Genomic DNA, 26,443 nt, shown 5'->3' with positions numbered 1-26,443 from the left:
AGACATGATACAAGCAGACACATAATTCCACCAACCTGCACCAACAACGGCCATCACTTACTGGGTGCTGGCCAAGTCCACACAGGCCCCGTCTCCTTTTCTTGAATGCTCTCAATCCTCAGTACAGTCCTGTGATGGCCACACATGAATAAGGGGACTGTGTGGCTAAAGGGTAAAGGAAGCCGCCCAAATGTGTGTGTGTGTGGGGGGGGCAGACTGGGATGGGGGAGGGGATGCGCAGGCGCGTTGAGTTGGACTGTGATCTACAGCACATGCTGACTTTTCTGGGATATGCTGGGACCAGGTTGAGGTCTCGAGACTTAAAAATGAGGTAGAAGAAATGTTCTGTCTTCCGGGAATTCCTGACACTATGTCAGACCACAAGAGCCAAGAACCCAGGACGGGGTAGGCAAAGGTTGGACCTGGAGGAAGAGGAGGTGTGTGACTTAGTGACTTGGGGGGGAGGGGCTGTGTGGAGTCACATAACAGCTGGGAGGAAAGTCTAGAAACAAGGCCGCAGCTGACAACCTAGAAGCTTTCGAGTGTGGGATGCAGGCTTAGGAGAAGGTGGTGGGACTAGAATGAGAGAGGGGTAAGGGAGGCCTGAATCTCCTGCATGTTTGTGCTGTTCCAGGACATGGGTGGGTCCCAGCAGTGGGAATGGACGTCCCAGCCTGGGTTGTAAATCCTTCAGCAGAAAACACTTCTCAAGTAGCTTCTGGGAATGTTCACTCAGGGAGAAGTGGAACAGGTATCAATCCCATGCGGACGGCCCATCTCCTTCCTTATTCTTCCTCTGTTCCCTCACCCAGACTACCAAAGTCCCAGAGGCCTCGGGGAAGTCTAGCCTCACTTCCCAGCCCAGGTGGAGGGAGCTAAGGGAGATGGTCCTATCACTCAGGAGAAAGGGGAAAGACCATTGTCCTCTCCTTGAATGGCCTCTGAGTCGTGGCCCTCTCTGGACCTTTGTTTCCTCATTATAAGAATGACCTTGAACCTCTGGTTCTAAAAATGTAGGGCCAGGGTTGGCTGCTGCAGATTCAGTCACAGAACCCACTAGATAGACATACGTACCAGGCCCCACTCTCCGGGAGAAAGATCTATTAGGCCGGTGAGGCCTCAGGCAGCTCTGGTGTTTTACAAGCACCTAGGTTATGGAATCTACACTCATTCTCCACCCAGGCTCCAAAGCTGGGCTGGGTGCCCCAAAATGCCGTTATGGGAAGACCTACCCAAGGCTTCACATTTCATCTCCTCTGACCCCCTGACTCAGAAGAAGGATTTTTGTATGTGTGTGTGTGCGTGTGCGTGTGCGTGTGCGTGTGCGTGTGCGTGTGCGTGTGTGTGTGTGTGTGTGTTTCAAGACAGGGTTTCTCTGTGCAGCCCTGGCTATCCTGGAACTCACTCTGAAATCAGGCTGGCCTCGAACTCAGAAATCAACCTGCCTCTGCCTCCCAAGTGCTGGGATTAAAGGCATGCGCCGCCACTGCCCGTCTCAGAAGAAGGGTTTTGATAATATGACCTCCCTGCCTCAGGTCCCTGAGGCCCAAACCTCTTTAGGACCCTGGCTGTAGTTGGTGGAACAGAGATCAAGGCAAAACTTGGACTCAGATTTCTCTTTTCCTTTTGAGGGATGACCTCGTGGTTCATACCCAATGATGGCAAACATCAGATCCTTCTGCCTCTAACTTCCTGGGTGCTAGGATTACAAGCATGCACCCCAACACTTTTTAGGTTGTGTTATGGTTTGAATTCAGGGCCTTACAAAAACTGGGCAAGCACTCTACCGATGGAACTACAGTCTGCTCCAGGGCCGACCTGGCAGGGTCACTCTGTCCAACTCACTTTAGAAAACCATCGGGGCTCCTAAACATTCAGCCTGACCTGGAGAAGGGAGGATACTTCTTCCCACTGAGCAAATCCATCTCTGGAGAAGGAAGTCTGAAGATCTTTCCTCCCCTGGTCCACAGCAATGGTATTCAGCAGACGGCCTGTGGGAGTGGATGGGGGCTACCCAGTTCCTAAAGTTAATATCTTCCCCCATCAGGCAACTTGGTGGGGAATCCATGGTGCGTATTCATGATGCCTATTCAACCCACTTTTCAGATGGGAACACTAATGTCGGGTGGTGGTGGTGCATGCCTTTAATCCCAGCACTTGGGAGGCAGAGGCAGGCAGATTTCTGAGTTCAAGGCCAGCCTGGTCTACAGAATGAGTTCCAGGCTACAGAGTGAAACCCTGTCTCGAAAAAAACCAAAAACCAAACCAAACAAAAAACAGATGGGAACACTAATGCCTGGCCTCTGAGGAGTGTTGGCACAGTGCTGATAAGTCCTGGGCCTGATGTCAGTTTGTCTCAGGCTCCAGATCAGTGACCCCTGACCTCCTCCTCTCTGGGCTGACTGGATGGAGGCGGAAGCTGAGACGTTGTCCTGCCTGCATAATCTTACCTGACAGGTCTCTACATACTCAGTCTTGTGTTAGACTCTTTGATGATTTTTTTTTTTGGGGGGGGTATGGTCTGGGGACCTAACTGTATCTCACTTAATCTCTTGCCAAAAGAAAGTAGCTCTCTCCATTTTACAGTGGAGGGGATTGGGGTTTGCAAACACGAAGGAGTGGATTCTCGGGTTGGTGGGCCTAGGAGTTGACTGTGACTGTGTGACTCTCTCTGCCTTGGCTTCTATTGTGGGCAATTCCCCAGCGGCTGCAGCTCCCACGGATGCTGTGCCCATTGATGGGGAAAAGGTTTTCTTTCCACCCAGCAAAAACCAAGCCTGGACGAGGGTGCTGAGAGGAGTTCCCGCCCCCCCCCCCCCCAGTGGAGCAGGGCAGAGGAGGCAGACCGCTGCCCAGTCCCTTGGAGAAAAGTCGGCTTACAGGAAGTCAGGCGGAGACAGAGCAGGGGGATCAGGGCCAAGGACATGTTGCGGGCAGACATCCCTGGATGCCTTTCCAGGGTTTGACCAGTGTCACTGAGAGCTCAGGGCCTGACTTTCCATGAGCCACCAGCAAAAAATGAGTGTTTGAGACAGCACGCCACAATCCCGTAAGCAAACAACGCAGGGGCCCATGGTATTCCCAGGGGCCTGAAGCTCTCTCAACTTGTGACGGTTGCCCCCAGAGCCATCAGGGAACTGTGCTCAGTTTGCTACTTCACTGTGCATAACTGTGAAAGATCAGGGATGTCCAGGGTTGGTCAACAGATGTGTGCTGAAGAATTGTGGCTATCCTGTTACAGGGAGAGAGCCTAAAGCTCACTTGCTAGGAGAAGCACAGTGACTTCCTCTGATCACGTGGCTCCGGCGGAGCTAAGAACAGGCCAAGCCTGTGGCTGGGCAGCCGGAGCCCTCTGCCACATCCTAAAGTGCTCTGAGGTCCAAGGAGTACAAGACTGGAGTCTCAGTGGGATAGAAGTAGAATACGTTGACTCAGAAGGACATGAGTGCCACGGATGGAAAGGCTTGGCTGTCTGGACTCACCAGATGTGGGGCTGAGTCAGACTCAGGAGTCACATGTGGCTGGGGGTTGAGGCAAGCTCGTGGAGGGGGTTGGCTAGGATTCAGATGGCGCGGGACCAGGGTGGAAGGCACGGTCTAAGCAGAGGACAGCCAGGTCTGCGTGGGCATGGATGAATTTGCTGGCCTGGTAGAGTGGGTAGGGCCTACTGAGGACCTGCTAAAGTAACCAATATTACACACACACACACACACACACACACGCATGCCTGTGCACACACACTGCTAGTGTTAGGCTATTTTCAACTGGACTGAGGAACAGACCTTTGCCCCCCTCATCCAGGTAGCCACCCAGAAAGCATAAACTAGAAGTGACTGGACAGAGTGAGGGGCTTCATCTCAACCTTTCCCAGCACCCAGGAGGACACTTGCTCTAACTAATCCTGGGAGCAGAAATGCAGGGCCCTGGGGCAGCCTCTACCACATCCCTGCTAGACAGACACGCTGCTGCTGCTGCTACTGCTGCTGCTGCTGCTGCTGCTGCTGCTGCTGCTGCTGCCTCTTTGTGCTCCCCATTAACTCTCCAAGTTTGGAGGTACACGGGTACAGAGGTCAGCTGAGGCTAGCAGCAGGTGACCCAGTGGGAATGGAAAGACGAGGCCTGGCCTTGCTCCAGTGTGCTCCCGAGAGACTTGGGCAAGATGCTCAGCCCTGAGTCTGCAGGGGTGAAAACCTGCACCCAAAATTCATGCTACCGGCTACTCTAGGACATGCTACACACTACTCTAGGACATGCTACCTGCTACTCTAGGACATGCAGCAACAAGGCTACCTTCTGAGCACAGCATCACCGACTGACAGATAAGCTTAGTGGTCTATGTTTCAGCACCCAGCCCCGCTCTTGTCCTGCCAACACAACGAGGGTCTCTTGCTCAGTATTTTCCCATTTCTATCAATGTCATTACTCACCTCACCTCCCTAACTGGTTTTATGGGCTCTTGTGGGGTCAGCTAACCCGCACCTTCTAGACTGCAGGCTGGGGTCCTAGTGTGGATTTAGCCAGTGTTCCTTCCCCCTGGTTTCCATCCTGTGCTGTCATGGTGCCCTCCAGATGGGATCTATGATTCCCAGTTAGCTTTCCCACCTGGCTGCTGTCTACCCAAGTCTGCTGTGACTCAGAGAAATCGGAAATCAGTAAAGGGCTTGCCCTGAGCTCTTGGGAGAGGGCACAAGCAAAGGGAGACTGTGGCCCAACAGGAAGGGCAGTCGAAGAACACGGAAATAGAAAAGGCATGCTGGGCTGGAGACTGTGCACAGGTAACATGAGAACTTGCAAATCCAGGCCCTGGGCTGGAGAGGAGGGCTGGGAAGGTGGAAGAGTCGGGGGTTCAAGGGAAACGCAAAGAGCAGAGATTGAGGTCACAAAACTGGGGTGACCCATAACCTTCTGACCCTTCTCACATGGCAATTTAGAAGAAATGATGTCTCCGCTCCAAGGTCATTCAGTTTTCTTGCTGAAGCCATGACTAGGTGCCCAAGGCAGGACCCTCGGAACCACGGCTCTGAGTGGGCAGAGTGAATCAACTCCCGTATTGGATATGGCAAGAAGGCTGCAGGCCAGGGGCCGTGCCAGAAACTGGAGGCTGTAGCTGATGGGGGACGGGGAAAGGGGTCCTGCATCAACCTTTCCCACCTGGAGTACCAACAAAGGGGTGGGCGAGTCTGGCCCTTTGTAAGGGGCAATATATTAATACCCAAGTATCAGCCGCCTTCCTTTTTTCCCCATCAAAGCCTGGCAGACACCTGGTTCTGCATTAGAAAGGCTTGGGCCTCTTTCATGTGTTGAGGTCCAGCAGGAAGTTTCCTCTGCTTAGAAAACCCAAGCTCCAGCCTCACTTGCAGGGATACTTTGGGGTGGTGGAGGATGCCACCAGGACCTGCTACCCTCCCCACTTTGGGCAAGTATCTCTCCTCTGGGGCTCCATTTGTCTTTATGTATAGTGGGAGACTGAGCACTTTCTAGGGGTGCAGTGTTTCTCCAGAGAAGTTACAAAACGAGCCCCAGAAGCCAGGATGGCCAGCCTTGGGCCCCTCTGCTGTCCAAGTCCTCCGTGCCATCCACTGTGCCTTCAGTAGCAGAGTCAGGTAAAGATGATGACCTCGGTTGGTATTTATTGACAGTTAACCAGCAGAACACAAACGGACTGGGGAGAAGCCAGGAGAGAGGTCACGCTTAGGCCGTGTGCTGCATGAACGTGCCCTGCTTTCCTGGGGAATGCCGTGTGTAGGCCACGCACCTGAACAGCATCTCGCAGGGACCCAGGGCAGAGGCTGCCCCGTCAGGTGCCCTGCGGCATCAGAACATATGTCCGACGCGTGGACCATCTCTGAGTCTTGGTAGGCATCGTTATAGGAAGCCACAGCGACAGGGGAGAAGGGTCCTGACTAGAGCTCTCATTCCTACCCTCATGGTGAGTGTTCTTCAGGCCTCCTGCCAGCTTGAGGCATCGTGTCCGAATGGTGAAGGGTGGGCTCTACCCACTCCCATCCAAGCGCCTCACTCCAGCCATTAGTACCTCTCTCCTGTCCTCCACACCTCCCACCTCTATACCTGTCCCTAATCCACCCCAAACAGACCTAAAATGCTACACAGTGCCATGCAAGTCCCCCCACCCTGCCTTTCTGGCTCCCCCTCCCTTGCTAGTCTTCATTTTCTCTCATACCTGGGAGCATCACATCTTTAACCACTCCTGGTCTCTGCTCTGGCAGGTCGGGCCTCCTCCTGGCTCAGGGGCAGCTCTGACCCATAAGCCTTCCCTCCTGCCTGCTCCGCAGTCTTTCCTATCTCTCAGCCCCCAAAGTTCCCACCTCTTCTGGGAAAACTGGCCTTAACATTCCAGGAACCCACAGAGACTTTTCTGCCCAATTCATTCACTGGCTGTCCTGTCTATATCCAGGACCCTTGGGACTCTCCAGCGTTTCACTACCCTGAACCCAGGGGTTTAAAGTTGGTTTGTATGGATGTGCATCTTGTCAAAATGTCTGAACAAAGTTATCAATCAAACATGGTGCTTGTTCCCCCAAAAGAAAGGGAGTTGGCTGGCTGGAGGCTTGGGAACAAGTCCTCTTGGGCATGTGACCTGGGTCCAGCTCTTTTCTCCCTGGCTTCAACACACCCCTCACAAACCGAAGACTGAGCTGGATCATCTCAGCTTTGAATGAGTTACCTAGTGTATGTATGTCCATCTAGATAGAGGTTCCAGGAGATGTAGAGGCCACAGAGAGGGACTTACTCTGGGGACTATTATTGACAGCAACCTCCCACTGCCTGTCAGAATCCCATCAGGTATAGCCATCCCCTGCAGGCCAAGGAAGGGACTGTGAGGCCCCGACCAGCCCTCCTGTTTGGTGGTCTCTGGTCTTACATCATGGACTCCTCCTCCTCCTCTGCGATCTCACGGTCCACCTCAATGGCCGTATTCTCGAAGCTGGTGATGCCCCCGTACTTGCGCATGTGCACCATCAGTGGCTTTGGTGACTGGCTTCCGGCCAGTGTGGCCACATACATGCCCGTCCGGTTCTCTTCCAGTGATGGGCCCCAGTCTATCGCAGGCCGACTGGCTTGCTGAAGTCTCTGCAGTTAGGCAATAATAATGGACATGAGCATTTTTTCATGTCCAAGCACCCTGCAAAGACCTGCCTATGCCGTGAGAATCTGCCCTGCCACGACTGGATTGGTATGGCCTCCAGGAACCATCTGTAAACTCCACACTGGGGCACTGTAAAGAGGGTATGACTGTTTGGTGTTGGGAATAACGTGGTTGCTAAGCTTGTGAGACCACACACACAGATACACATACACAGCCACACACAACCACATACACGCACACGCACTCATGCACACACACCCTGACAAGCATTTAAAGGTAGATTCAGCTCTTTTCTAGCTCCCTTCTGTGGAAAATGGAATCCCAGATTAATGAGGACTTTTAGGAAAGAACCTGCAGTCAAACCAGAGGCAGGGCTGAGGCGACCTCCCTAGGCACTTCCCAGAGCCCAGCATCTCAGAAGGAGGGAGCTGACTAAGAGGCTGAGTAAGCCTCGACCTCCAGAGATCATCCTTAGCCACATTCCCAGGGCCCTCTGCCCATCCTGCTGGAGCAAGAGCCCTGCACCCCGAGGACAAGGAGGCTGCTGGCAATGGATGAAGCCCACTGGATGCAGGCTCCAAGGGCGCAGGGTGGGATTTGGCCCAGCAACAACAGCACTTTGGCACCCAGTGTGGTAGCATTTATTCAGTTATCAGAGCCAGATCCTCATAAACTTGCCAATGGTGTCTCCTCTTCCTCAGAATGAAATCTGAATGTTTGCCATGCTCTCTGTGACCTGCCCTGCCTACCTTCCTGTACTGATTGGGTTTTGTCAATGGGCACAAACCAAATAAACCTTTTCCTCCCCATCTTGCTTTTCCTCAAGGTGTGTGTGTGTGTGTGTGTGTGTGTGGTGTGTGCAGGTGTTTGCAGAGACCAGAAGAAAGTGTCTGATCTCTCTCTCTCTCTCTCTCTCTCTCTCTCTCTCTCTCTCTCTCTCTCTCTCTGTTGTTTTGTTTTGTTTAATACAGGGTTTCTCTGTGTAGCTCTGGCTGTCCTGGAACTCACTCTGTAGACCAGGCTGGCCTCCAACTCAGAAACCCACCTGCCTCTGTCTCCCAAGTGCTGGGATTAAAGGTGTGCGCCACCACCGCCCAGCAAGTGTCCAAGATCTCTTAGAGATGGAGCTCTAAGTTACCCGATGTGGGAACTAAAGACTAGAGTCCTCCGTAAGACTGCGTGTTCCTAACCGCTGAGCCATCTCTTCAGCCCTGGCTCATGGTGTTTTAAGCACAGCAATAGAAAACAAACTGAGCAACTCCACAACCTTGGACCTCCCACTCCCCCACCACCTCCCTCCCCCCTGCACCCCCATCTCCGCTCCAGTCACGTGGCCCCTTTGCCTCCCTCTTCCCTCAGGGCTTTTTGACCTATTGCCAGCTGCTGGGGATGCTCTCTTGATCACCTGTTCATCTTGACATCTTTCCCCAACTCCAATTGCCCTGGACAAAATAGCATCCTTCCCCCATCTATCCGTCCATTCTGCTTTTAGCTCGTGTGTTTGTTCTTTTGAGGTACGGCTCCTAGCTGGCACTACTGAGTCATTACTGCCTAGCTCCCGCTCTACAATGCAAGGCCCCTGAGAGCAAGGATTTAGATGCGTCCACACATGCAAAACAAACAAACAAATGAATGAACAACAAAACAGACCACAGTCTCTGAGCCTAAGTGCTATTGGCCTTCTGTCAGGGACAAGCTGTGGGGTTGTCCTGGGTGCCAGCCATGGTCCCGGCCTATGGCCCTCTCAGTTTCCCTCCATGACAATTAAAAGTGTCGCTGGATGCTGCTCAGGAAAAAAATAAACCACCCTCTGCGGGAACTCCTAGTCTAGAATTGAGCACATAGCATACCCCAGCTCTGCGCAGGGTGTCGGCCTTTTCAATATTTGCAGTGCCCTATAAAAGAGTTATTTACCTCCCATCCCCTTTGCTTCCACAGATATTATCTGAAAGTTAAAGCTCAGAGAGGTTGCTTAAGTTGGCCAAAGTCACACAGGTTGGAAGTAGGGCATTAGGATTTAAACCTAGATAGGCCCCATCTTGAGCTTTCCGAATGCTCTGTTTTTCTGTTCCATAGTCTGACTGGTTCCTTTTCTCCTCATAGCAACCTTACAGGCTAACATTCCTGTCCTTAAGGAGAAACCAAGGCTAGAGAGATAACCGGAAGTAGGGCCATAAAGCGCTGCTGGGACTCTGACCCAGTGGATGGAAGACAGCCCTGATCTGGGAATCCTGGGCCTAGCCACAAATCCAATAAACCCACGTGCTGACTTCCTTGGCTCCAGGCTGCACTGCTGTCTTCTGCACACACCTGGCTCTTGAACGAGGAAGCAACTGGCAGACCTCTGGGAGGCCGAGGAGGACTCTGAGGTTGAGAAGGAAAAAGCTTAGCCCCGAAGTCATACGGGGGTTGGAAGCAGGGCAGTGGCTGAACTCTAGGCTGGCATGTGGCTGGGGGAACCAGGAGAGAGAGAGAGAGAGAGAGAGAGAGAGAGAGAGAGAGAGAGAGAGAGAGAGAGAGAGAGAGAGAGAGACAGAGAGAGAGAGAGAGAGAGAGAGAGAGAGAGAGAGACAGACTGAGAGCAGCTGTGTGGAGGCAGGCGTGTGACAGCAGTGTGCTGGGGCACAGGCCTGCAGAAGGGGCAGTGGACTGATTAGGTCATTTCCTGCCATTGCCAATCTCTGGTTATGACTAGTTTAACAATAGATCACGATATTCCTAAATTCTCAACGGTAAGCTCTCAAGAGCTGGGGCTAGCCAGTTAGCACCCTGGGATAGGTGTGCGCTGCAGGAAGGGCCCCAGGCTCTATCTGGCTTGCTTGAGCCGTGAGGCTGGCTTGGTCTCTGTTCACTCATGATGAGTCTCTGGCCATTGGAGGACTCCAGACTCATAAAGGCCCAAGTGAAGGCTCTATGTACAAAGGGTGCCCTGGGCAGCTGAGGGAGAGGCCAGGATGCCGTTGTGGTCATACAGCATATCTGGTGGCCCACAGTGGGCTGCTACCTGTCTCTTTCAAGGCCTGTTGGCTCCTATGCCAATTACGTTCCCCTGTCTTTTTTTTTTTTTTTTAAACAGAGTTTCTCTGTGTACCCGTAGCTGTTCTGGAACTCTCTCTAGATGAGGCTGGCCTCATACTCCCCTGCCTCTGCCTCTAGACTGGAATTAGGCAGGGATTAAAGATGTGGACCCTGTTTACCAACTGCTCTCTTTAACCCAATCATTTTATGCTATTCATGGGCCCAGCAGGGATGCTGAACACAGGACAAAGGGATAACCTACCTGCTGAGATATCTCAATGTTAGTCACTGCCTCTGGTCTCCAAGTTCAAGTCCTGACCCTTACACTATCATCAGTGGTCTCTGGATTGGTTCTTCTCTCCTATTCACATGGACCCATGTGCTGTAAAGTTCAGAACCTGATCTCACCCCCAAGTGAATCTAGATCCCATGGGCCTCTTGCAGGCTACAAGGATCCTGCCAGGTTCTGGACAAATGTCTGTACAGGTGTTTTTGTTGTTGTTTGGTTTTTGTTTTTGTTTTAACAAGGTACTGGGCCACAGAGCCAGAAGGCTGAAGGTAGGCAGGGAAGGGGGACTCACCTCCCAGAGCGAACCCTCCTCTCGAAGCACAGCCACCAGCATACCAGCTGGGATCATGAGGCAGGAGAGCAGGCCCATCAGGATGCCCAGCAGCTCGGCCCAGGCCGGGAATCGGTAATTGCCGTATTCCGAGGGCTGGTACTTGACGATGCTGTACACCAGCAAGGCCTGCAGAGTGGAGACTCCAGCATCACTGGTCCTTGAGTGGAACCCAGAGTGTGACATGGCCTGGGTCTGGACCACCTGAAGGCTTGTGAGAGCCTAGCTGGGACCTACCCCTGGACCTTAGCTGTACCACAACTAAAGATAGTCCATCTCTGGGGTCTTCGACAGACCTGAGCTATAGGCCAGCTCCAAGCTGACTCAATATGAAGGTGTGTGACAGCCCAGCTCAGAGATAGCCTGAGTCCTGAGACAGCCTCTCTCCCAGTTACTCTCACCCTATGACAAGCAAAGCACAGTACTGAGGCCTCCTCCTGAGGCCCTAAGAACTAGAAACACTCCACCCATTTGTAAGTCTAGGTCTAGCACAACTCAGAAAACTGAGGTTTGGAGGGAGATGTGTATGCTAGGTCCTCATGCCTACTCCACAGTCCCAGCAAAAGCTCACTCAGAGCTGAAATTGGCCAGCTAGACTAAATGCACAGAGGGACCTGCCCTTGGCCTTAGAGCCCCAGCCAACCACCTCCCCTCCCACCCCTGCTTACCAAGAGTGTGGCTGGAGACAGAAACAGCCAGCAGGCCCTGAAGTAGAGGCCTGGCTTGAAGCCCAGCATCATGTGGATGTCTCGGCAGAACCGCTGAATGCCTGCACAGGGGAGGAGAAGGAGTGTCCCCATGATAGGTTCCATCGGAGCCAGTGACCCCTCCTCCATGCCTGTCTCCCTGCCTGGCTGCAGTACAGGGCCCACACCCTGTTCTCTCACTCCTGGGGGTATCAGCTTGCCTCCCGCCCCACCCCCACCCTCGTGCCCTTTCTCACCATATACCCGGGTGACAGCGAGGCACGTGGTGATGACCACCACCATGAGTCCGAAACTGGCGCTGTAGTCATCCAGAAGGACCAGCCAGTACATACCCCCCTAGAACACAAAGCACAGGGCTGGGCCTCCAGCCTCAGTCTCCTTCCTTGCTGAAGCCCATCTCCTTCTGCTTCTGGCAGGAGGTGACATGGGAAGCAGCCAGAACGAATGTTGTGAGGGAGTCAAGACCATGAAACGGTTCTGCCTGCTCAGCGCTGTAGAGACAGTGTCCCTTTCTGCTTCCCAGCAGCCTGGTCTCCTAACAGGACCCATGTATGCATGAGGAAGAACGGGTTTAGAGAGGGGAAGTCACTGGACCGTGGTGGCGCATGCCTTTAATCCCAGCACTTGGGAGGCAGAGGCAGGCAGATTTTTGAGTTCAAGGCCAGCCTGGTCTACAGAGTGAGTTCCAGGACAGCCAGGACTACACAGAGAAACCCTGTCTCAAAAAAAAAAAAAAAAGAAAAACAAAAATCAAAAAAGAGAGAGGTGGGGGCAGGGGAAGTCCCTTGTCTGGAGTTACTCAGCAAGCGGAGGAGTGAGGTTTGAACCCAGGTCTTTCAAACTGATTCTAGAGCCAGAAGTCAACCATAGACCAAGGTGCCTGCCACTGGAAACAGGACCTGGTAGGGTCCTGATAGGACCGGAAGCTATTCAATGACTTCTCAGCTGGCCAAAAATACTGCTGCAAACAACACCCTGCCCAGCCCCAAGCTTGGCGCCCCCTGCAGGTCACTTACATCAGTGGTGAGAATGAGTCCCATCAGGTACATGGCCACACAGATGAGGCCTGAGAACACTGCCTTCTTGGGCCGGAGGTAGTATGGGAACTCATCGGTCACTGCAGTCACTATGGTTTCTAGAAAGGCAAACTGCAGGGGGTACTGAGGTCAGAGCTTTACACACACACAGACCAGTGCCCACTCCCGCGGCCAAGGCTTACCTGGCTATCCAGGCCAAGAGTCAAAAGCATGAAGAAGAAGAGGAAGGACCAGAAAGGTGACAGAGGCAACATAGTCATGGCCTGTGGGTAGACAACAAAGGCCAGGCCAGGGCCTGGGCCCAGGGCATGCAGGGTCAGCAGCCTGGGGTCCACAGTATGACTCCATATGCATTCAAATACACAGGGTTGCTTGTGTCCATGTGGGAGCGTACTCACGTACCACACCCAAGTCCAGAGACAAACACTAACTGAACACATTCACCGCTCTCTTAGTTCCCAGGACCTAGGATGGCACACTGCAAGAGCTCAGTCCATGGGACTATTGAATATGAATTAACACAAATACACACAGGAACCAAATGTAGCACATGGTCAGAACACAGGTCCGCGCATACTCATTTGTACAGAGAGCCCCGCCAGGACACGTACTTACACTCACTCACTGACACAGAACCCACTGATTCAGATGATTGGCACCCTGCATGCACTCTCACACATACATCTCAACCCAGGATGTGACAAGCAAGTCCCGAAAGATAAGACAGCTTTGTACAGAAACGATGTTATCTCTGGAGAAGATCGTTGTCGCATGCTCGCTTACCTATGCATGCATGTATACGGATGTCCCACATAAGTGTGTGTGTGAGGTGTGTATGTGAGTGTGTGGTGTCTGTGCCTGGGTGAATGCATACGGTCGTGCATACACACACACACACACACAGAAAGAGAGAGAGAGAGAGAGAGAGAGAGAGAGAGAGAGAGAGAGAGAGAGAGAGAGAAAACAAAAACACCCCCTGAAAATAAAACCGTAGCTAGCTATCCCCCATCTTGCCAGTCTGTTGTTAGCACACCCTATGACCCAGTTACCTCTCACCCCAACCAAACCCTCACGGGCTGCCTCCACCTACCTGCTTTGGCCACTTGGTCCACGGGCACACCCAGCTCCTGAGACATGTAGCCCAGCACCGAGAAGATAGCAAAACCAGCCAGGATGCTGGTGATGGCATTGCCCAGAGTGACAATGAAGGTGTCTCTGCCAGGAGAGTCCAAACCCAAGCCAGGGTGAGCTGGCCCCAGTCTCGACCCAAGGGAGCCTCCTGGGCAAGCATCCTCCTGGGCTTGGCCTCTGGCACTGGGAAACTAGCTGCAGGCACTCACCTGTAGATGTTCTGGTGGAATGTGTTATAGGACGCGAAGGTGAGGAGACCCCCGAACCCCACTCCTAGAGAGTAAAAGATCTGAAGAGCAGCTTCAATCCACACCTGTGCCAAGGGAAGAGGGACAGGGAAGGCAGGGAGGGCCCAGGAGAAAGGAGGAGGGTGGGGTGAGAGATAGGTTCAAGAACAGGGAACAGTAAGGGTTATAGATGAGGGCCAGGAGCAGACCCAGCTCCAGCACTTACACTGCAGGATGTGGGCGAGTCCTTCCCTTTCCTGGGACTCAGTTTACCACCCAGGGTCTAGTAGATGGTCTCTAAGCCCGGTCCAGTCCTGAGGGAAGGTGTGGCCAGTGCAGAGGTGCCAGCAGATTGGAGATGAGCACAGGCCTAGGTAACCACTCTCCTCCCTGTCTGGAGTCAGAGGGATCTGAACGGGTCCTCGTCTTTACTAGTATCTAACTACATCCTGTACGAGCCCTGTTACCTCTCTGCATTCCAGGTCCCTCATCTGTGGTGAAGGAGCTCAACCAGTGTCTACCTCACAAGGAGTGAGCATGAAATCATTAAGCGATTAAGAAGTGTGAGGTACAGTTGAACGATCAATAGTGTCAGCTGTCAGGACCACGTTGTGATTGTCACTGGCACTAATGTCCCCCAGGGTTTTGGAGACAGACTGATCTGAATAGAACCCCTGCCACGAGACCTTACACTCATCCCTATTTCTTGTCTGCTCCTGGTTTGGTTGTGTCAAATGGAGAAAATAGTATCTGCATCCTAGGATTTTGAGAATATACACAGGAGGGGCTGGGGAGATGGCTCAGCAGATAAGAGCACTGGCTGCTCTTCCAGAGGTCCTGAGTTTAATTCCCAGCAACCACATGGTGGCTCACAACCATCTGTAATAGGGATCTGATGCCCTCTTCTGGCGTGTATGAAGACAGCAACAGTATACTCACATACATTAAGTAAATAAATAAATAAATAAATCTTAAAAAAAAAAAAGAATACACACAGGAAGGGTCGGGACAGTGCTGCCTCTGGAGGCTCCCCCACGGAGGGTCTCCACCCTTGCCCCCCTCTTCCTTTCATGAGTTCCGCTCACCTTTGAAGATAAGAGGTGGTGGAACTGTGGGGTGAGATAGAACTGGATGCCCTTCCAGGCCCCGGGAAGGGTCACTCCTCGAATCAGCAGCATGACCAGGATGAGGTAGGGAAAGGTGGCCGTGAAATATACCACCTGGTATAAGAAGAGAGCAGGTTGGAGGGGCAGGTGACCGTCCACACAGCTCTGCCTGCCCACGTCCTTGATGCCAGAGACCCACCTTTTGGGGATCCTGAGCTAGGAAGCAGCCACCATTCTGGGTATGCATCCTTCTCTCTCCATCTCCAGCCCAGGGTTACTACCCTGTTTCCCAAGGCTACCCCTATGCCATCTCTACTGACTCCCTTGGTACAGGCTAGCGCCACTGGGGGTGAGTCTCCCCCTCCAGTGTCCAGCCTGTGTCCCCTACAAACTACCTGACATCCTCGCCCTCCTGAACACCCAGTCAGACTCTTCTCTTACCATCTCAGCAAGCCTCACTGTCCTCTGCCTTGGTGGTGTGACCACGGAGCTCCCTTCTCCCTAACAGTTTCCACCCTATAGTGTACAGTGATGTCCCCTTGCTTAGCAAAGGTCATTTAAAATCTGGGCCATTTAAAATGACCCAGATTTCTCAATCCTAAACAGCCTATTGCCCTTTCCTCTGCCTGTCGTCACCTACAGTGCACGCTGGTGTTCTTCTGTCTAGTTTGTCTTTACTTGGTAATAGTAGTCCAGCTTTCCCTACACGGAGCTCGCTTAATGTCCAGCTTTGGGGATGGGCTCATGAACAGGCCCAGCAAAACGGATAATCCTTTCCTGCCACGGAGACTGGGTGTGGGGTGGGTACACAGCCCACCTTATCCAATAAGGTAAGCTCTACAATATCTGCAGAATGAGAAGCAGGTAGGGGAAGCCACTGTGGAACAAGGCTTCACTAAGAGGTCAAGGGAGCAGACCATGGAAACAACCAGGAACCCCAGACCCAGCCATGCCAACCCCCTGGGTTTTCCAGGTAATGGAACATCTGGGTATGGGTGACCTTTAACTCCAAGAGGTGCGATCTAGTTATCCATCCCATAAGCATTCCACAAGCCCTCACTGAGTCTCTGCAAAGTGGCAAACTCTAGGCAAAGATGTCGGCTTCAATAACCGATAGGTATTGCCTGAAGCAGGTACCTCACCTAAGAAAGCAGGGTCGCTATTGACCCCAGGTCTTTTCTTCACCATCTTTAGGTAAATTCTACCATCTTCTCAGCCTTGGCCAGCACTCACGTCCTCCCCAGCTACTGCATTTTGGCGCCCTGCCTCCCACACCAAGCCTCACCTTGCCCGAGGACTTCACCCCCTTCAGGATACAGAGAAACACGATGACCCAGGCCAGCAACAGGCAGAGGCAGAGGTTCCAGCGAATCTCCCCAGGTCGCCCGATGCCCTGGCTGCCCTGAATGTGCAGGACATAGCGGCTGTGGGAAATAATGATTAGAGAATCCTCACTCATCCTGCCGCACACCCTAGGCATGGGGGAGGGAACGAGCCATGCTCAGCCAGGAAGTTCTTTCCCCCATGTGGTGCTTTCCAGGTCCCCCCCCCATTTGTCTTGGAGTCCAGGAAGCTTGCCTCTACCCTCCCCCCCTCCACACACACATTCCTCTCAGGAGCAATCAGCAGATATAGGCTCGATGGATCTGGTATTTGCACACATATAGACATGTGTGTACACATGCATACACCCGTGCACTCCATTCAGGAGCCTGGCCACAGCTATGTTCCTCTGAGCCATGGTTCACTTGGGCAGTCCCTACTTCCAAGGCTCCAATGCCCACAATCCCTCCCTCTGGTTCTGCATGGTAGCAGCTCTCTCTAGTGCTAGTTCCAGTACCCTACCTCTCCACGTGGATTCCCTAATCCTTGACAAAGCCTCTTCATTAAAATACCTCCAGTTAACCCTCTTGGCCCTGTCCCTACCTCACCCAATGCGATCAGCCTTAGCATTGCTCTGAGACCCTTGGCAGCCACAGTGACCATGTCTTGAGTTTTGCAAGACATTCTCAAACTATTAGGTCATACTTTAGCAGATGCAGTCCCTCTGGCTGCCCTTGAAATGAATAAGGGAATAGACTGTACGGGCTATGTGAGCTGGGAGAGAGACCGGTCCAAGACACAAACCTATTGGGAGCGTTTGGGAGCAACCCTTTACAGGGAAGGGAAGAGACTCCATCCAGAGTCTGTGCTACTCCAGACTATCGCAGAACAGGACTAAGCCAGAAAACCTTGGTGTCATCATTACTGCTACTGAGCAAGCCTCTGGCCCTTGCTTTCTCAGCTAGGACGGGCTGGTGAGTCACAATGTCTTTCTGAAAGCCACCATTCCTGGGCTCATTAGTTCTCGGCACTGCAATGATGGTTTGATCCATGTGGCCTTGTTTAAGCCTCCCAGGCAACCTTTGTCTCTCCTCTGCTGTCACACTGATCTGAGATGGTTCTAACTTGGTAAGTCCCTGGCTCTATGTTAAGCGCTTCACCAACAGACATAGCAGCTCAATAAACGCTTATTCAGAGAATAAATATGTGAGTGACTAAATAGATAACGTCCCCTGAAGCAGGTACTTATCACGCTCCCTGTCACAGTGGAAGAAACTGAGACTCTCAAATGTCACTCTTGCTAATAAACGTCACTCTTGTCAATAAATGGACACTGACTCACTAACCCCCTTCACCCCTGAGGCTGGTTCGTAGTTTCTGTGCGTTCTTTCCTCTAATCCGCACCAGCCGCCTTCTGGATTAGTTTACTTTAATTGTCCTGTTTTAAAAGTCACCGGCCAGTAAAGGAGCAAGGATCAGAATCCTTTGTCTCCCCCCAGCCCCCATAGCCCAGGCTAGGCCAGCACAGCACTCCTTCCCCCCTGCCCACCCTCAGTGGCTACCCCAGGCAGGCTGACCTCCAGTACTCCTCACTGGGGCTGACGGTGCTGCTGAGGTTAAGAGGCAGCACCCCGTTGCCCTCCCGGGGGCCTCGGTGCTCCAGACAGCGCTCTGTGTTCCACCAGTTGCCACAGTGCTCCCAGGGCAGGTTGCTGGTGAGGGAGGCGAAGAGGTAGAAGAGGACGTAGGCGATGATCATGTTGTAGTAGATGGCCACCAGGCCTACGATGAGCAGCATGGCCGCGCCTGCACCTGAGGAGGGGAGAGACAGCATCACTGCCCTGGGAGAGCCTGGGAGCAGAGTAGCTCCCCACGGCTGGCTCCCGGGGGCTCTACACCAGCCAAGAACACTGAGCCTTACCTTTGAAGAGGGGGCTGATTTTCCAGACAGCCAGGGGTCCCAGGCTGGAGAACTGACCCAAGGAAAGCTCGAGAAAGAAGAGGGGGATTCCACAGATGGCCAGCATGAGGAAGTAAGGAACGAGGAAGGCTCCTGCAGGGAGATAGCGAACGGGGCTGGGAGTCAGGTGGCCCAGCCCTTCCAAGGCTCCATGCTGGCCGGGACCACCACTGTCCCTTGACAGCAGTCACCTATCATCCACCTGAGGTGGATGGAGCCCTTCTCCCGAGGGTCACTGAGGTGGGGGAGAGCTAATGGGTATTTACTCACTTCTGTACCTAGAGAGCCCAGAACATGGTGGGTGCATAGCAGGCACTCCAGAAGCACCTGCTGAGTGACTGCATGAAGAGTGGATGAATGAGTTCTCTTCCACAGAGTACCAGCTCCAACACCTCCAGGATCTGGTTCCCATGGTCCCTTCCTCATGAATGCTGCCTCAGATGCTCTGGCTAGCACCTGAGATTTCATGGGCCCTGCAGTTTCCTGAGCCTGGCATCCCTCCCTCTCCTTCTCTTCACGCATAGACAGCCACCTCCCTCAGACAGCTGCCTACCACCAGATGGCTCTGGTAGGGCTGTAGTCACACAGCTAGCTAGCCCTCTGGCCTCCCTCCTGAAGCTCTGTGGGTAAATATCCCAAGTGATGCTGACCACTTTCCTTTCAATTTTTTATGATTCATTTCAGGTGATCTTCTAAGAGGGTGGCTACACACTCCAGAACAGAGTCTCTCCAGAAGTGTCTATGTTGTACTCTCCCATCCTAACTTCATGGCTGAGGGCTGCCTGTCTGTGGAAGAAGTAAAGTCAACCCACAGAAAAGATTAGGAAAGAAGGGAGCGGGAAAGGAGAGAATCCTGGAGTTGTGGAAACTGGCACTGCACTCACAATTTTGCTTGGTCTAGTGTTACCTGGTTTCCTCTTTGCCAGGATGCACCCCTTTAACAAGTTTGGGGGGGGAGGGAGTTGAAGACACACAAAGAGCACAGAGCCCTGGAGAAGACAGTTGGAAGGTTGAGTCTGCACCATGTGACCTTAGCCTGGGAACTTGGCCTCTACTTCAGCATTTCTGAGGTGCCTACCCAGAAAGGTCATTTATCAGGCTGTGGGGCAGGCACCAAGCCCAAGGCCTGGCACCAGTGGACCTCGCCCTAACTCCTGTTAACTCGGCTTAGAACGGTACCATGATGGAGACTTAAGGACAAAGGGAATTACTTGTAAAAATAGCAGGGATCTTCCATTTTCAATCTGAATGGAAAGAACCAAGAGAGGAGGGAACATCAAAGATTCTAGAGAGGGAACTGTGAATGGAGCAGGGCCGTGGGGGAGGTGGGGGAGGGGACAGCGTATGCAAAGCATGTGAATAGTGACCATGGGTACCACCCTTTACAGCCATCGTGGGCAAGTGGGCAACAATTGCTGCCCACTGTAGGGTCTAGGAAGGCTTTGGGTCTTAGGGAGGAAACCTGGGTACCACGCTGGGTATGCAAAGCAGGAGGAGGGGCTTAGGTGATGAAAAGGGACAGGCAGAATAGCTTCCTCCCTCCAACCTAGGGTCACTTCAAAGGCCATCCTATAGCCCCCAAGCCTTGGTCTGTCACCCCAGCTACTCCCAAGGGGTTCCCAGGCCCCTACCGCCTCCATTGGTGTAGGCGCGATAGGGGAACCGCCAGACGTTTCCCAAGCCCACACAGTAGCCGATGCAGGAGAGTAAGAAGTCCAGCTTGCCCGTCCAGTTGCCCCGGTCTGCTGCAAAGTCTACATCCAGGTCCACATCGCCCTGGTCACTGGGAGTCATCAGCAGGTCTGGGGTGACAGGCTGCCAGGAAGAGAGAGAAAAAGCGGAGAGGGAGGAAGGTGAGGCCAGATAGAACTGGGAACCCAAGCAGAGACCTTGGATTGAGCAAGGCTAAGTGGGAAATATCCCATCGGGTTCAGATGATCCAGTGATTTCACCTGGACCCAAGAGGGCCTAGCGTGCAGATCCTCAGAGACCGGCAGCTGGCTCAGGCCTCGGGAGGCTGCCTGGCTCCATCTTGGCTAGCAGAAATAGGCCAAGGATGACCTGCTTGACTATCACTGCCAGTGATGATCTTTGTAGCAGTCACTGTGTGTTAGTAGACATTCTATACCCGAGCCAACTACTCACCCACACTCTATTCCAAGTGTGAAGAAAGCTGAGGCTCCAGAAGGCGTTATGACCTACCTGAGGCTGGAGCAGAACCACGCCAGGGACCCCAGAACTCATAATGCTAATGGCCCAGCCTTCACCTACAGTGTGGAGCTCACCCAAGGGCAGGTGGCCAGTCTGGAAGGTGTTTAGGCCAAGAGGCTCCAAGGGGGACCGAGGGAAGAAGCCAGGGCACCCTTGGCACAGGAAGCAAAGAACTTCAGAGATCGTGGGCTCCCCGCGGATGGCATCCGAATTCTGTCTCTGTAGCTCAGAGGACATGGTGGGGGGCTGTGGACTTTGCATAGCATTCAGGGAGAAGCCTCTTACCCTTTGCTTCAGAAAGTCATTAATGCAGACCAGAGTGCCGAAGAGAATGAGGCCAGTTGTCTTGGCTGTCTCCTTCCATGATTCATTGTGGTCAGAGAGGTCCACTGGGGAATCTCCCTGTGGTTGGGGCTAAGAGGTGGAGGTCAGCTCCTTTTGGCCACCAAGAATGCAAGTTGGCCTATTTACAGGTTACTCTGGTTTACTACCTGAGGAAGCTCAGAACCACCTAAAATTCAGAGGGGAGCTCCCGGCAGGACCGTGGGAATGGGTCAAAAGATGGCTGCCCACCTTGCCTGCTTGCTTCTGAAATTCTCCAGTGCTGAGAGAATGAAAATATAAAGTAGGCCAATCAGAAAATATGCAGCTATGGTGTGTGCCCCAGGACAAAGACCCTCTCTCAGCTTTCTATCCAGATACACTTGTAGGAATTCCTGGGAACTAGAAGACTGAGTCTGTCTCATGGTCTGTGCTAATACACTGTGTGACCACAGTCTTCTGGGTCTCAGTTTCCCCATCAGGACAGGGTAGAGATTGGGTAGATTAATGTTTGCAGAAACACGTCCTTTGAGACACTCAAAGCATAGTCATTCCGTGGAAGAATTCTTCAGTCAGAAGCTGGCTTAACACAATCTAAAGTATATGTCTTCACTTGCAGGGCCAGTCAGCTTACTGAAAGGGTCTGGACATTCCAAATAGGGACTAGAATACACTGTTGCTAATTTCTGCTTGAGACAAGGGTCTCAAGGAGCCAGCATGTTTCTTCAGAGGTGTGAGCCTAGACAATGTCAGGGAGCAGTCTGTCAGAGGTCTTAGCCAGAGGCTCACAATGACTGAGGGCCAGGTCAGAGCCTCCCCAGGGACTCTGAGCCAAGCCACTGACCAGAAGAGTTTCCATCCCAAAGACTTTCCCCCCAAAACAGTGACAGAGGAAGCTTCACTGGGTTCTGGCCACATGACTGTCACTAGGATCAAGATGAGAGGAGAGCTGGGGTGTGGCTCCATGGTAGAGCACCTGTTTGCATGCGCCAGGCCTGGCTTCCTTCCAACTCTGGCAGGACAACAGGGGTGGACAAAGTATCCCACAGTTGGAGATGTCTGCTGTAGTGTCATGGCCGGCCGGGCAGTGGATCCCGAGGCTGCACCTAAATGACAGCGCTGGGCTGACTGAGTGACAGTCGTGTGACCACGATGACAATCTTGTCTGTGGTTGGGCAATGGTGACAGGGACAGCCTGACATGGCTGTGGGTGACAGTGACAGACACAATGAAAAAGGTACTTTAAAATAGATGATCGCTGGAGCAGTGGTTTTCTGCTGTCGCCTAGGACAGGCCACGGTGAGAGTGCCAGACACTCCCAGGCTTGGCTGGGCTCTTCCTTCCCCTCCCTTCCCCTCCCCTCCCCTCCTCTCCCCTCCTTTCCCCTCGCTTTCCCTCCCCTCCCCTAAGGCTGCCTCTCTAGTTATGAGAACCAGCCTTTGAGGACCCTCAGGCTTCTACAGGAACTCTAAGAGGGAGTTGGTGGCAGTCAGCTGGCGTGACCCCTGTCGCCCTGAGACCCTCTGCCCCTTTCAGGACAGCTGACAGGAGGTCCCAGTAACGAGGCTCCTCTGATCCCCTCAGAGATGCTGCCCTTTCCATGCTCACAGAGCAGTCCGATCTGTTTCCATGGTGACAAGAGTTCTAAGAGCAGGAAGCTGCCAACTGGTCCTCCCCCAATCAGAAGGAAGCTTGCTCCTGTTCCAGGGCCACGGAATGGGGGTCCCCCAAAGATGAGCCAATCAGGAACCTACATGGAGCCCTAGCCCCACCATCGGGTGAATCCCAGGAGGCTGGCACAAAGATGATGGGACTGGTCCAGAAGCAGCAGACGGCAGGCAAAATGGGGCAGGGCCAGAATCTACCTGGCTCTCTCTCCATTCCCACCTGTTTGGGAGCTTCTGCTCCCCCACTCTGGGTCATGCAGGAACACACTTCTGAGCATGCGCCTGCACCCTGTTTTAGGGACCAATAGATAGAGGTCCCCACTCTCAGGCATCAAAAGAAAGGGGATTAGGAGAGAGCACCCTGCCAAGTCTGGAAATATCTTCTACCTTCTGAGAAAGACAAAAGGCATCGGGAATTCCCACTTCACTGCAGGAGACAGCTCCAGAGAGAAGAGAGAGGGGCCCAAGGTCAAATGGCTAGCCAAGGTCAGAACATCCACTAAGGCAAGATCCAGCCCCACGATGCTTCTGCTGACCCAGCCTGGTCTTGCTCACAGAGGCCCCCTTCTCTCTGAGACATTGGGAGGGTGGGGGTCAGCACTGTTCTGCTCGTTCTAGGTAGCTTCTACTTCCAGGTAAGTCATGAAGCACTCCTACGCCCCAGCTGCTCTGTCTGTAAAATGGGGCTAGTGGGCTCTAATGGATGGCTGAAGGAGCAAAGGCCGGAGGCGCTTCTCCGGGGTACTCAGTAAGAGCTTCCTACCATGTGGCTGTTTCTTTCATGTGTGGCTGTGACAGAGAAGGGCAGGGGCTCTTGTGGGAAGGGAGAGCAAAGAAGAGAGAGAGAGAGAACCCTGGGGGAAAATGGGGACAAGACCAAATAGGATCCAAGAGACCACGAAGAGTTTCAAGAAGTGACTTCTGCCAGCCAATAGAAAAGATCCCAGTGTTTCCAGGTCTGGGAGCATAAGGTCAGAAAGCTTGAATGAAGGTGTGTGTGTGTGTGTGTGTGTTGTCATAAGTGTGTTGTGACAACAGCAGCCAGTCCCTTTGTAGTCTTCTCACGTCTATCTGCCCCTTACAGCTCGTAGCATCTTCAAATCGCACACAGCCTAGTGGGGGAGGGGTTCTTATCTCCATCCTGGAGATGGATGGTTGGAGAAATCACTTGACCAGTCACTGCCAAGTGGAAGCTTCAGAAGCAGTACCCAGGAGTTCTCTTTCCTTGCCTAGGGCTGGGACTTCAAAGCTTGTCACCAGAAAACTTACCTCAGTACTCCCCCTCCCCCACAAGCAAATGGGAAGTCCAGCATGTCTAGGTGGGGAGATCGAGGTCTGACTGACATCTCTCCTGCTACCCCACTTCCCATTCTTAGGTTCCCGGACCCCACCCTTTCCTCCCTTCAACCTGATCACAGACTGTCTGGGGTCTCCGCGGGGTCGGGGGCGCTTCTCTACAGGAAAGGGAGAGTGCGGTGAAAAGGGACGAGGGGGACATCAGAGGGGCCCCAAACGGGCAGGGCCTGAATCCTCGGGACTGAAGGCTGGAGGCTGGCAAAGGCCCTTTTGGTATAGAGTGCTCAGGTAAAGCCAGGGTGAGAGTCCAGCCCCAGGAGAGCCCAGCTCAGTGTTGACATTCAGCTTCTAACGACCCCAACCCTAAGTCAGGCCCTGGTAAAAAGATGGAGTACCGGGAGAGGGGTACCCGAACCCTGCCATCCATCCGCACTTCCTGGGGCTGCAGACACCTGTTTGCAGGCCCGGCACAGTGAACCTGGACCCTAACACTGCACCCCAGCCACCGGGAGAGATCGTGACCCCGCCCCTCCCTGTAATCCAGCTAGGGAGGTTCTCTAGCCCAGATCAGTGGGGGGCATCCCTTTGGCTCTTGGGTCCTCCCAGCCTCGCTCAGGTGCGCTCCCGCCCTCGTGCCCTACCTTGCGGAGGTGAGCTTCCTTGAGCTTCTTCATCTTGGAGAGCTGGGCGGGCAGCTTCCAAGAGCGCAGAGAGCCAGCCAAGCGGTCGCCGAGCACTGGTCCTACCTCTGCGCCTTTGCCCCCACGGCTCCCGCGCACGGGCTGGGGAGGGCGCAGGCGCTGCCGTGAGGCCGCTGCAGGCGTGGGGTGCTACGAACGCCCTGCCTCTCCCTGCGCAGCGCCCTAGGCTGAGGAGACACCCAGACAGATCCGATGACGGACAGACGGCGGCGGGGAGGGGGATGGGCGCGCCCCCGCACGCAGAGCTGCGGATTGGAGCGGCCCAAGCGGGTGGGGAGGGGGTACGTGACAGAAACCATCGGTCGCAGCTACGGTCTTCTGCGTGACCTTGGGCAAGTGACTGACATCTCTGGGCCTCCCTTTCATTAGTTTGGTGAGGAGAGAGGCAGGCAGAGTGCTCCTAGTCCATTAAAATTCCTGTGTGGGGTTCCAGCACCAACCACGTCGTCTTTGTTGATGACCTTAAGTTTCCTTCAGGGCAATCTCGGTCACTTTACTGGGGTGTAAGGAATTCGGCGAGATCAAAATTAGAAAACGGCCAGCGTGGAGTTGCTGCACACAGTAGGCACACAACTAATGTTTAGCCTGCTCACTCAGCCTCCAGCCAATCGCACAGTCAGTCAGTGCTTCTCCAATGCCTTAAAATGGTCCTGGATTGCATCTTGTTTTCTCAACTCAGAGAGGTGATTGTTTAGTCCTTCCATTTCAAGGATGAGGAAACTAAAGGACAGGGAAGGTTAGCATGTGACACCAGGGACAGAGTCAGTCCTCACAGACTTCCCACAGACACAGCAGTCCTCAGCATGACTCCTTTTCTTGGGATGAAAGTACAGATGGGGGGGGGGGTTGGGGGAAGGAGAAGGGACAGGCACGTTACCCTGTTGTGGTGGCTCGTGATGTAATGTTAGAGCAGGCTCCTGTCTATCAGCACTATGGCCTCGGGGCTAGCCATTTATCTGTGAACCGGCCACCAAGCAGCAGATGTCTTTCTAAGCTCTCAAAGCAGCAGCACCAGTGAGCCTTTGGCTAGGATGGTTCAGTGACAACTGGAGTGATGGAACAATCAGTGGACTAGTTTGCTGGGATGAGCCGCCATCGGAAGCGAGGGATGGAAAAACCCACGTCCTCTAAAGATGCCCCCACCCCTTCAGACATTCACCGTCCAAATTTGGGAGATGCCAGGGTAGAGTCTGTCTGACCTCTGGGCTTTGAGATGAGGACTGGATTCCAGAGATCCTGAGCTGGGTGAAGGGCCTGTCTCTCCTCCCCAGCCTCTGAGATACAGCTAGCCAGCCAAGGCTCCCCTGACTCAGGAGGAAGGAGCTTCTTCCTGCTGCTTCTGCCCCTAGGAGCCTCAGGTGGCCTCAGATGAGTGTACTTCCTGAGCCTTGCTGAACTATGATGGATGCCCGTGTCTAGTATCCAATGATTAATTCTTCCCAACAGCTCCAGAAAACCCGGTATGTGTAGATTACATTTCATACATGAAGAAACCGTTTCAGAGGGATGATATTGTGTGCCCGAGATCTCAGAGAATCTCTGGCCCGTAGGATAAGCCTGGGGAGGAGCAGAGGCCTGGGGCTGAGGAGGGAGGCCCACACAGGTCCCGTTCTCCAGCTTCCTTTACCCTCCCTCTCCCTGGACCCACCCTTTGACACTGGAAGCTGTCCGGCTTTGGAAGGTCTAGAGAACCTTGGGAACAGTGGCTGGGGTGAAGCAGCTAACTGTATATCCCAGCCAGAAAAATGGCCAATTCCTGGCCCCTGCGTAGCAACACCTATGGCGGGGATGAGAAGAAAACAGCCTTCCTCCAAGCAAGCATATTATGTGACGACCACTGAGCTTTGGGTGACAGTCACTGAGGGTATGGTATGCAGGTGGGCTGAGTCCATACTCTCCAGATGGGGAAACTGAGGCCCAGAGAGGGCAGGACTTGCAAAAATCACTCAGGGTGGGACAGAGCCACACCTGGAATCCAGGACATGAGCCTACCCAGGCTACACTGCCTGC

At 53.4% G+C, this 26,443-nt stretch overlaps 1 protein-coding gene across 1 annotated transcript; it reads right to left on the bottom strand.

Moving 5' to 3' along the window:
* Positions 1 to 5,623: 5,623 nt before the first annotated feature.
* Positions 5,624 to 24,732, bottom strand: Slc6a7 (solute carrier family 6 member 7). Its single transcript, XM_052155287.1, has 17 exons — positions 24,571 to 24,732; positions 24,374 to 24,514; positions 20,734 to 20,850; positions 20,440 to 20,541; positions 19,869 to 20,052; positions 18,199 to 18,330; positions 17,855 to 18,089; positions 16,240 to 16,378; positions 14,934 to 15,068; positions 13,831 to 13,934; positions 13,581 to 13,705; positions 12,673 to 12,785; positions 12,470 to 12,601; positions 11,690 to 11,789; positions 11,415 to 11,515; positions 10,708 to 10,875; positions 5,624 to 7,092 (listed from the first exon to the last, which is right to left on the bottom strand). Exons 1-17 carry the CDS (start codon positions 24,730 to 24,732, stop codon positions 6,880 to 6,882), a joined length of 2,403 nt encoding a protein of 800 aa, XP_052011247.1. The 3' UTR covers positions 5,624 to 6,879.
* Between the last annotated feature and the right edge of the window lie 1,711 nt (positions 24,733 to 26,443).

This window comes from Apodemus sylvaticus, chromosome 13 (assembly GCF_947179515.1).
Source record: "Apodemus sylvaticus chromosome 13, mApoSyl1.1, whole genome shotgun sequence".
NCBI classification, from domain to species: domain Eukaryota; kingdom Metazoa; phylum Chordata; class Mammalia; order Rodentia; family Muridae; genus Apodemus; species Apodemus sylvaticus.
Note: the sequence above shows the minus strand (reverse complement) of the source record. Positions and strands in the feature narration are given on the sequence as shown.